General features: G+C 41.7%; 1 protein-coding gene across 1 annotated transcript; it reads left to right on the top strand.

Moving 5' to 3' along the window:
• Positions 1 to 213: 213 nt before the first annotated feature.
• LOC110456530 lies at positions 214 to 2,550 on the top strand. Its single transcript, XM_021507320.1, has 2 exons — positions 214 to 538; positions 1,307 to 2,550. The coding sequence occupies exons 1-2, from the start codon at positions 214 to 216 to the stop codon at positions 2,548 to 2,550; spliced, it is 1,569 nt and encodes a 522-aa protein (XP_021362995.1).
• Positions 2,551 to 11,813: the final 9,263 nt, after the last annotated feature.

Raw genomic sequence — 11,813 nt, forward strand, 5'->3', positions numbered from 1 at the left:
CGCCATGCCCGTGGATACGCACGCCCGAGTTCCGCTTCCCAATGTGTCTGTCGAACAGGACGATATAAACAATACGATTCAAGTTATTCGCGAAGAGACAGCGACACATGCAGTGCCCTTAGTTCCGGACATTGTTGTTCGAACACAGTCATCCCAGGAAAACTTCAGAAACGTATTTGGGAAGGACAAGACGTCAATCTGGCCCAATTACTAATGCCGAGACACGAACCCAGGGAGGCTATAAACATTACAATAAATGAAACAGAAGACCCAAGACTCGCAAAATCGTTGACTATCAGCGAGTTTATAACCGCTTTCGGAAAGTACAAAAGAAAGGTGTGCAAGAAAGCTCCCCATAGAAGGATTGAATTAGATAGATATGAAGCCAATATCGTAGAAATTTCCAATGTTTACGGGAGGAAATTTTACGATTACCACTGCCAGTTTTCGGCTAGGGCAGCCGCAGCATTACATGACAATATAGGCAAGGTGGACAGCTGGGCCCTAAAGGATAATGGTTTACTGGCCATGATCATGGGTAACACTAGGGTGAACTCGTGTCAATTGTGCAATTTGACGTCACACAACACTGCTTTCTGCCCCAAACAAAGGTACAAAAAGAACTTACATCATGGAAATGGACGCGCACAAAATACAAACCAACAGGGCTATCAAGGCAGGGATACTGATAGATTCGGCAGACAAAAGGTGAAGGTTAACGGCAGAGAATCATGTAACAACTTCAATTCAGGGAAATGTTCACGAGGCAATGGTTGTTTCTTCTATCATGCCTGCACGTCTTGTAAATCTACTGGCCATGGGGCAGACTCGTGCAAAGGCGGCAACAATGGACCGCGACCCAATACATCGGGGACAGGAGTCCAAAACAATACACAGCAGAACCAATGACTGATAAAGGACAATTACGTACACGTTAACACACCTGTAAATATAGACCAACTCCGTACAGAACTTGATCTCCACCCGGACAAAATGTTTGTAGATTACCTGTGTAAAGGATTGTCCGAAGGTTTTGACACTCTTATATCAAAAACCGAGCTACCAACAAAGGAATGTAAAAATCTTCAGTCTGCGATAACATAGCCGGATTTGGTGGACAAATTAATTCAAAGCGAAGTGGAGAAGGGTTTTTTACAGGGTCCATTCGAACGTTTACTTTTCGATAAATACCGGGTAAGCCCCATAGGCGTAGCTGTGGGTAAATACTCGCGGAAACCACGTCTGATTGTAGATCTTTCCGCCCCACATGAAGATGAATTACACCCAAGTGTAAATTATCTCATAGACAAGGAATCATGTTCTCTGTCCTACGTACGCATAGATGACGCCATCAGGAAGCTACAGGAGTTGGGGAAAGGTACTACCATGTGCAAAACAGACATATCAGATGCATTCAAGATTATTCCGGTCGTACCGTCACAGTGGCACATGTTTTGCGTAAAGTGGAGAGACAGCTACTATTATTACAACAAACTAGCATTCGGTTGTAGGCCAAGTCCAAAAATATTTGACAATTTGTCTCAGGCGGTGTGTTGGATAGCGGAACATAGATACCATATCAAACACATACTGCACTTACTAGACGATTTTATAACATTCGAACATCCAGACAACTGTGAAGACAGGAACATGGCACTCCTACATCTCATATTTAATCTAAGGTTAGGCATTCCCATGGCAAAGCACAAAACGTGTGGGCCGGAGACAGTCTTAGAATACTTGGGCATCATATTAGACTCCGAGAAAATGGAAGCTAGATTGTCCACGGACAAATTGATTAGGATTATAGGATCGTTAAAATCCTTCCAACAACGACAGTCGTGTACCAAAAGGAAGTTACTCCAGCTTCTCGGCCATCTGAACTTCGCTAGTCGTGTTGTACTTCAAGGAAGATCCTTCGTATCTCATCTAATATCTCTATCAACCACAGTCAAAGCGTTGCACCACTACGTAAAATTAAACAATGAATGCCGGGAAGACATTAAGTTGTGGATCTACTTCCTGTCCCATTGGAACGGTGAATCAGTTTTCTACAACAACAAAGTAGTTACATCCGATGAAATGTGTCTGTACACTGATGCCTCCGGTACTCTTGGGTACGGGTGTTATTTCCAGGGGCTATGGTTCGCGGAACCAACCGATCTGCATAATCCTTATGCATCTAGCAGTGATCTGTCGATAGCATTCAAAGAACTATATCCGATAGTCGTCGCTGCCATGATATGGGGTCACATGTGGGTAGGACAACGCATAGTGTTTATGTGTGACAATTCCGCAACAGTGGCAATTATACAGAAAGGTCGATCAAAATCTCCCCACATCATGCCACTAGTCCGCAGCGTCACATTATGCGCTTCAATAAGCAATTTTACTGTATTGTCTCAGCATGTTCCTGGTCGTCTCAATGACATCGCAGACTCTTTATCTCGATTACAGATAAACCGTTTCCGACAGCTGGCACCTCAAGCGGCTCAATTCCCATGCAAGGTACCTCCGCCGACAGCAGTCCTGTGGGATTCAAGCCAGTAATTGAAGAGCTGTGGTCAGCGTCAATAGCCCCAGACACCAGGAGGTCATACACGACAGGATTTGATAAGTACATTCAATTTCTGCTGTTTTCCAGACTCATCGTGAGTGTGTACCTACCTGGTTTACCTGTGTCAGAAAGTTATCTGATACAATTCGCGGCATATTGTTTCAGCACAAATATATCTTATTCTACCATCAAACTCTACATTTGTGGGATACGATTCATGTGTCTACGTAATAACATCACATACCCATACACTCATGAGATGCCTAGGTTACATGCGATCCTTAATGGAGTCAAACGGTCGCAGGTTAGGAAGATAAAACCACGACTCCCCATAACCTTTCACATACTAGAGAAAATGTGCTCCTATCTACATACGAGTGATCTAATGCTGCAGACAGTCTGTACAGTAGCCTTTTTTGGATTTTTACGATGTGGAGAATTTACTGTGCTAGATAAATTTGACCCTACGGTCCGTCTCTGTATAGAAGATTTGACAATAGTTAAAGAATGCATTTTATTAAACCTTAAAAGATCAAAAACTGATCCGTTTAGACGGGGGGTTGTTATTCGACTATTCAGCACTAATCACTTTGTATGCCCGTACACCATGTGCCAGAAATATATGACATTCAGGATGCGCCAGAGACCCGCGTCGACAGAACCTCTCTTTGTGAACAATATGGGACAAGCATTGACTAGGTCAATGTTCATAACCATGTTAAAACACACCATAGAATGTGTGGGCTTGGATTCTAGTGAATATAACGGACATTCCTTCCGGATAGGCACCGCTACCACAGGCGGGACAGTTAAAATGAGTGATTACATGATAAAAACACTGGGTAGATGGTCATCAGACGCATATTGTCGATACATCAAAACCCCCATAGCAACTATTAGAGACGCACAAAGATCCTTAGTCTCGAGATAAGCAAAATACAACATACCAGCAGGAAGTTGTGGATACCGTTACTCACCACTTGACAATGACATTTTCGGAGCAGCGTAGTAGGTGTACAGTGGATTCATATGTAACTTATAATGACAGCACAAGTATACACAGTATATATCAATCAGCAACACGTTGGTGGCAATTTCGAGTCACTTGCCAAATAAATTTCATGGGTGGTTCGGAAATCCACATGTTACATGTGCATGTCGGAAGTTCATATGAGTCCAGCGTGCACCTAGTATAACCTGCCCTTGATACACACACTATTTATATCCTAGGCATCAGTTAGGATATATAGAGACAGAGAATTGCAATTACTACGTTCCTACAAATGACAACCTTTGCTAGTGTATATATGCAACAGTACAGTGTTTTGTGACCTGGTCCACTGGCAACATTCCGTACGATTAACAAATCACGGCATATATGATTATGATCAGATTATATCACCTTCTATACATACTACTTCAATAAATTTATTTTATACTATTTAATTTTGGGGCAACTCAGGCTTTCTCATTCTACTCGCAAACCCGACTTTTTGGCATATTTCAATTATTAATTATTAGACAATGGGGATCATATAACAATTAATACTTTAATTCCCCAAAATTTATACTATTCAATTCTTTATATGGTTACTTAACCATAACAAATCTCAAATTCACTATCCTCTTCTGGCTCTTGTGGCAAACAACGCTACACCGAGTTAAGGATATTGCTAGCTTGTAATCTTCATCCAATACGGCCAACATTACTCGCCCAACGCCCTACACTGTGTCGAGGATGTCGAGACAATCTTTTCTCTGTACCATGGGCATACCCCTCTTCCGGCTCTTGTAGCAACACGGCCAACACACTCGTCCAACGACTACACCGAGTTGAGGGGTATAGATTCAAGAATTCTCTTCCGGCTCTTGTAGTTATGCCTAGCACTACCCAGGGGGAAAAAAGGTACATTTGAGGTACACTTTTTGGGGTACCTAAGGCATGCCTTAGGTATATCTAAGGCATGCCTTAGGTACATTTTGGGTAAGGAAGAAAAAGAGGACAGAATAGGAGGGGTTAAAACCTGTTCAATATAGGTACATTTTAGGCACAATTAAGGCATGTCTAAAATGTGCCTTTTTTATACCTCTGACTAAGGTATACCTAAAATGTGCCTAAATCGTACCTCTGACTGAGGTACGTATACCTTAAATGTGCCTAAATCATACCTCAGTCGGAGGTATACCTTAAATGTGCCTAAATCGTACCTCAGTCAGAGGTATACCTAAAATGTGCCTAAAATGTACCTCAGTCAGAGGTATACCTAAAATGTGCCTAAATCATACCTCTGACTGAGGTACATATACCTAAAATGTGCATAAATCATATCTCAGGCAGAGGTATACCTAAAATGTGCCTAAATCGTACCTCAGTCAGAGGTATACCTAAAATGTGCCTAAATCGTACCTCAGTCAGAGGTATACCTAAAATGTGCCTAAATCATACCTCTGACTGAGGTACGTATACCTAAAATGTGCATAAATCATATCTCAGGCAGAGGTATACCTAAAATGTGCCTAAATCGTACCTCAGTCAGAGGTATACCTAAAATGTGCCTAAATCGTACCTCAGTCAGAGGTATACCTAAAATGTGCCTAAATCGTACCTCAGTCAGAGGTATACCTAAAATGTGCCTAAATCATACCTCTGTCAGAGGTATACCTAATATGTGCCTAAATCGTACCTCTGACTGAGGTATACCTGAAATGTGCCTTGATACGAGGTACATTTAAGGTATGCCTAAAAAATATCTATCCTTACTGGGATTAAATTCCTACTATCCCTGCTAACTTTTTCAGAAAATAACTAGTCAAGATTTTTGCAAACAATATTTTATTGTGATACATTTACTGATTTCTAGTTGAAACAGTACAAATTCAAATAATCATAAGTTAAATAAATTAGAACCTATATAATATAGACAGATATACACACTGACAAAGTGATAATCTAAAAAGTAATGAAGTAACTTGAAGATAATTATTACTGATGAAGTCTTTTGCATGTAAATTAAAATATTTAAAAATTTGTTAACTATTACTAAATGGGATACAAACTTTCGATAATTTAAATTTATTCAAATTTGCTTCATAGAATAATATATATACAAACGCATCATAAAATAATATAAATGGGATAATCCCTTACAGTTATACATTTTCATCTGTTCATAAATCAAAAGAGGTTTTTGGGCTTAATAAACATAATGTTTAAATTCGAAACTAGATGGAGTATTGAAGTTCAATCATTTCATTTGTTGTCTCTGGGACTTTTGTAAAGAAGAAAGAATTGAATATGAACATGTGATGATGTGCATGTGTCAAAAATATTCGGGCAAATATATATAAGTATCATATCATATATTAAATAACTTATAAAAAACTATGAAACTTTATTATGAGACATATATGCCCAACTTAAGTCAGCAAGTACTGTAACTGTCCTCATTAAGCTTCTGATGGTGGCGGATAGGGTCACAATCTTCTGGGAATTCAGGAGGGATTATACTGAAAAAAAATAATGATCAAATTAACTCAATAACAAAGTAAAGGAAACTGTAATAGTTCATGAATTGCTTGTCAGGTTTGAATAAATTAAGTAATTATACATACATGTAGATATATATGGGGCATATATATATATACAACAAGGTTTAAAATTGAAGCAATCAGATCAACAGCACTTAAATATATTTTGGTATGAAAATTGAAATAAAGGCCATGCCTAAATATATATATGGCGAAACACCAGTCTCATTTTTATTGTACCTCGGGAGTAATACAAACAGTTTTTTAAACAAAGGGACATAGCTCTATAATTGGGAGAGGACCCCCGATTTATATACTGTATTGTTTAAAAGGTATCACTTAAATTGGTGAAGTAATATGGAAGGAGTAGTGAATTTATTTTCTAAACAAAAGGAAAAATATTTCTATTAATATGGGAGTTGACTTTATATATAATTCACAAATGGTCAGTTAGAATGAAATGCTTATTAAGTATATTGGTGCAGTACTTTGAGAGGAATAGTGTAAACATGTCAAACGAGGGGACATAACTCTATAATGAAGGGAGGGAACATCGCTTTGTTTATGTTATTGCCATCCCCTCTTTGTTACAAATGCAAGTATCAGTAAAGTATTTTGACTGCGTCTGATGATGTAAATATGTTTAGGAACAATGAGAGGCCTACACACCCTAAATCTAGGATAATGTAATTAGCCATAATGTTTAGAATGCAAAGAAAAAAGATTGGGGCTCATATCATTGAAAGTGTTCAGCTGCAGACCCAGAATTTAGTTTGTATGTGCTAAGATAATATTGCTAAAATATGTACGACCACATCCCCTTTGCATGAGCTGGTGACCAAAAGTTAAATGAAAATTACCATCTGTGACGTCCATATCTTTCTGTTGGTTTAATGAAGGTCCTTCAGCATCTGAAGGGTCTGAATGAAAGAAAATCAAGAAATAAGTATATATCCTGCTGTTTCACATAATCAAACTGTTTGATTAACAGAGCAACGGCAAGTAGAAATGATGAGCAACAACACCACTGAATCCGGTACAAGATGTTATGTTTGATTTACATCCTACGATAAACAATCAAGAAAAATCTTGAACTTAAAGTGAAAGAATGACAATATTTCATATCAATAATGAATAGAGAGGTTAACAAGATTTCCCATATGGTAAACCAAAACAAAATAATTTCTTTATTTGTTATTAAATATCTACTCAAAAAATGAAGACACTGTGGCAAAGCAAATCAATGTTTGTTTTTTTGGAGTGTATTCTATAACAGGGGGTCGAGCGTCCGAGGTGTTATGCGCCAGGGAAATTAAAGGAGGGAGAAAAAAAGAACTCTACTAGACCCTAGATGAAATCTCACGCATTCTTGGAAATCCTTTCAGTCTGAACTTTTAAGATTTTTCAATGTGTATAGACATATATAACAACAGTTACACTATATTTTATTTAGGTAAGTCAGGAAGATTTAATTAAATCTCTGTTCTCTATTTATACCCTCACCCCTCTTCTCTCTCCCCCTCCACGAATCCTTGATTTCACTGTGATATGTTTCATCAATTTGTTTGTTTCTTAATGTACCTATATATCATCTTTCATGCCATCACATGACCTATTTGGAGAAGTCATCTATTATAAGTTTGAAAAACTTACTGACTTATCAATCATACTAATAAAATATTTTTGAACTTTTTTTTTTATCAGGCTAAAATGTTCAAGAAGACTTTTTTTCCTTTCCTTTTTTCTGATTGATACAGACAGTCCATAATGATCATAAAATAAAATATTGAAAATATATGATAACAAGAATATCTTGAAAATTTAAATGTACGTATACAGGGATGTGTATGCATATAATTAGATTATGATGTAACATGATCAAAATAACTAAGCAAGTACATGTCTGCTGTAATTATTGGAATACTATATCAGAAGAAAATCTGTGATGATCTGCAATTAATTGAACCTGCATCGAACAGCACATTAGGATCTCAGCAGACATTACAGAGGGTTTTCAGTGAACAGCATAGTAAGATCTCAGCAGTCATTGCAGCGGGTTTTCAGCGTACAGCACAGTAGGATCTCAGCAGTCATTGCAGCAGGTTTTCGGTGGACAGCACAGTAAGATCTCATCAGTCATTGCAGCAGGATTTCAGCGGACAGCACAGTAGGATCTCAGCAGTTATTGCCGTGGGTTTTCAGCGGACAGCACAGTAGGATCATAGCAGTCATTGCAGCGGGTTTTCAGCGGACAGCACAGTAGGATCTAAGCAGTCATTGCAGCAGGTTTTCGGTGGACAGCACAGTATGATCTCAGCAGTCATTGCAGCAGGATTTCAGCGGACAGCACAGTAGGATCTCAGCAGTCATTGCAGCAGGTTTTCGGTGGACAGCACAGTAAGATCTCAGCAGTCATTGCAGCAGGATTTCAGCGGACAGCATATTAGGATCTCAGCAGTCATTGCAGCGGGTTTTCAGCGGACAGCACAGAGTCATTGCAGCGGGTTTTCAGCGTACAGTACAGTCGGATCTCAGCAGTCATTACAGCTTGATTTTAGTGGACAGCACAGGAGGATCTCAGTAGTCATTGCAGCGGGATTATGGTGGACAGCACAGTAGGATCTCAGCAGACATTGCAGCGGGTTTTCAGTGGACAGCACAGTAGGTTATCAGCAGTCAATGCAGCGAGTTTTCAGCGGACAGCACAGTAGGATCTAAGCAGTCATTGCAGCAGGTTTTCGGTGGACAGCACAGTATGATCTCAGCAGTCATTGCAGCAGGATTTCAGCGGACAGCATATTAGGATCTCAGCAGTCATTGCAGCGGGATTTCAGTGGACAGCACATTAGGATCTCAGCCGTCCTTACAGTGGGATTTCAGTGGACAGCATAGTAGGATTTCAGCAGTCATTGCAGCGAGTTTTCAGTGGAAAGCATAGTAAGATATCAGCAGTCATTGCAGCGGGATTTCAGCGGTCAGCACAGTAAGATCTCAGCAGTCATTGCAGCAGGTTTTCAGTGGACAGCACAGTAAGATCTCAGCAGTCATTGCAGCAGGATTTCAGTGGACAGCACAGTTCTCAGCAGTCATTGCAGCGGGTTTTCAGTGGACAGCACAGTAAGATCTCAGCAGTCATTGCAGCAGGATTTCAGTGGACAGCACAGTAGGATCTCAGCAGTTATTGCCGTGGGTTTTCAGCGGACAGCACAGTAGGATCATAGCAGTCATTGCAGCGGGTTTTCAGTGGACAGCACAGTAGGATCTCAGCATTGCAGTGGGTTTTCAATCGACAGCACAGTATAGGATCTCAGCAGTCATTGCAGCGGGGTTTCAGCGTACAGTACAGTAGGATCTCAGCAGTCATTGCAGCTTGATTTCAGTGGACAGCACAGTAGGATCTCAGCAGTTATTGCCGTGGGTTTTCAGCGGACAGCACAGTAGGATCATAGCAGTCATTGCAGCGGGTTTTCAGCGGACAGCACAGTAGGATCTCAGCAGTTATTTCCGCGGGTTTTCAGCGGACAGCACAGTAGGATCTCAGCAGTCATTGCAGTGGGTTTTCAATCGACAGCACAGAATAGGATCTCAGCAGTCATTGCAGCGGGTTTTCAACGGACAGCACAGTAGGATCTCAGCAGTCATTGCAGCCGGTTTTCAGTGGACAGCACAGTAGGATCTCAGCAGTTATTGCCGCGGGTTTTCAGCGGACAGCACAGTAGGATCATAGCAGTCATTGCAGCGGGTTTTCAGCGGACAGCACAGAGTCATTGCAGCGGGTTTTCAGCGTACAGTACAGTCGGATCTCAGCAGTCATTACAGCTTGATTTTAGTGGACAGCACAGGAGGATCTCAGTAGTCATTGCAGCGGGATTATGGTGGACAGCACAGTAGGATCTCAGCAGACATTGCAGCGGGTTTTCAGCGGACAGCACAGTAGGATCTAAGCAGTCATTGCAGCAGGTTTTCGGTGGACAGCACAGTAAGATCTCAGCAGTAATTGCAGCAGGATTTCAGCGGACAGCATATTAGGATCTCAGCAGTCATTGCTGCGGGTTTTCAGCGGACAGCACAGTAGGATCTCAGCAGTCATTGCAGTGGGTTTTCAATCGACAGCACAGAATAGGATCTCAGCAGTCATTGCAGCGGGTTTTCAACGGACAGCACAGTAGGATCTCAGCAGTCATTGCAGCGGGTTTTCAGCGTACAGTACAGTAGGATCTCAGCAGTCATTGCAGCTTGATTTTAGTGGACAGCACAGTAAGATCTCAGTAGTCATTGCAGCGGGTTTTCAGCGTACAGTACAGTAGGATCTCAGCAGTCATTACAGCTTGATTTTAGTGGACAGCACAGTAAGATCTCAGTAGTCATTGCAGCAGGTTTTCAGTGGACAGCACATTAAGATCTCAGCAGTCATTGCAGCGGGATTTCAGCGGACAGCACATTAAGATCTCAGCAGTCATTGCAGCAGGATTTCAGCAGACAGCATAGTAGGATCTCAGCAGTCATTGCAGCGGGTTTTCAGCGGACATCGCAATAGGATCTTAACAGTCATTGCAGTGGGTTTTCAGTGGACAGCACAGTAGGATCTCCGCAGTCATTGCAGCGGGTTTTCAGTGGACAGCACAGTATAGGATCTCAGCAGTCATTGCAGCTGGTTTTCAGCGGACAGCACAGTAGGATATCAGCAGTCATTGCAACAGGTTTTCAGCGGACAGCATAATAGGATCTCAGCAGTCATTGCAGCGGGTTTTCAGCTGACAGCACAGTAGGATCTCAGCAGTCATTACAGCGGGATTTCGGTGGACAGCACAGTAGGATCTCAGCAGTCATTGCAGCGGGTTTTCAGCGGACAGCACAGTAGGATCTAAGCAGTCATTGCAGTGGGTTTTCAGCGGACAGCACAGTAGGATCTCAGCAGTCATTGCAGCGGGTTTTCAGTGGACAGCACAGTAGGATCTCAGCAGTCATTGCAGTGGGTTTTCAATCGACAGCACAGTAGGTTATCAGCAGTCAATGCAGCGGGTTTTCAGCGGACAGCACAGTAGGATCTAAGCAGTCATTGCAGTGGGTTTTCATCGAACAGCACATTAGGATCTCAGCAGACATTACAGCGGGTTTTCAGTGGACAGCATTGTAGGATCTCAGTATTCATTGCAGCAGGTTTTCAGTGGACAGCACATTAAGATCTCAGCAGTCATTGCAGCAGGATTTCAGCAGACAGCATAGTAGGATCCCGGCAGTCATTGCAGCGGGTTTTCAGCGGACATCACAATAGGATCTCAACAGTCATTGCAGTGGGTTTTCAGTGGACAGCACAGTAGGATCTCAGCAGTCGTTGCAGCGGGTTTTCAGTGGACAGCACATTAGGATCTCAGCAGTTATTGCCGCGGGTTTTCAGCGGACAGCACAGTAGGATCATAGCAGTCATTGCAGCGGGTTTTCAGTGGACATCACAGTAGGTTCTCAGCAGTCAATGCAGAGGGTTTTCAGCGGACAGCACAGTAGGATCATAGCAGTCATTGCAGCGGGTTTTCAGTGGCCAGCACAGTAACATCTCGGTAGTCATTGCAGCAGGTTTTCGGCTGACAGCACAGTAAGATCTCAGCAGTCATTGCAGCGGGGTTTCAGTGGACAGCACAGTAAGATCTCGGTAGTCATTGCAGCAGGTTTTCAGTGGACAGCACAGTAAGATCTCAGCAGTCATTGCAGCGGGATTTCAGCGGGCAGC

The sequence above is a fragment of the Mizuhopecten yessoensis genome, unplaced genomic scaffold (assembly GCF_002113885.1).
Source record: "Mizuhopecten yessoensis strain PY_sf001 unplaced genomic scaffold, ASM211388v2 scaffold8783, whole genome shotgun sequence".
In the NCBI taxonomy this organism is placed as follows: Eukaryota; Metazoa; Mollusca; class Bivalvia; order Pectinida; family Pectinidae; genus Mizuhopecten; species Mizuhopecten yessoensis.

Coding starts and splice junctions, on each gene's coding strand:
- LOC110456530 (XM_021507320.1), top strand. CDS start 214: ATGCCGAGACACGAACCCAGGGAGGCTATAAACATTACAATAAATGAA. Junction 539..1,306: donor TTTACTGGCCATGATCATGG/GTAACACTAGGG, acceptor ATTATCTCATAG/ACAAGGAATCATGTTCTCTG.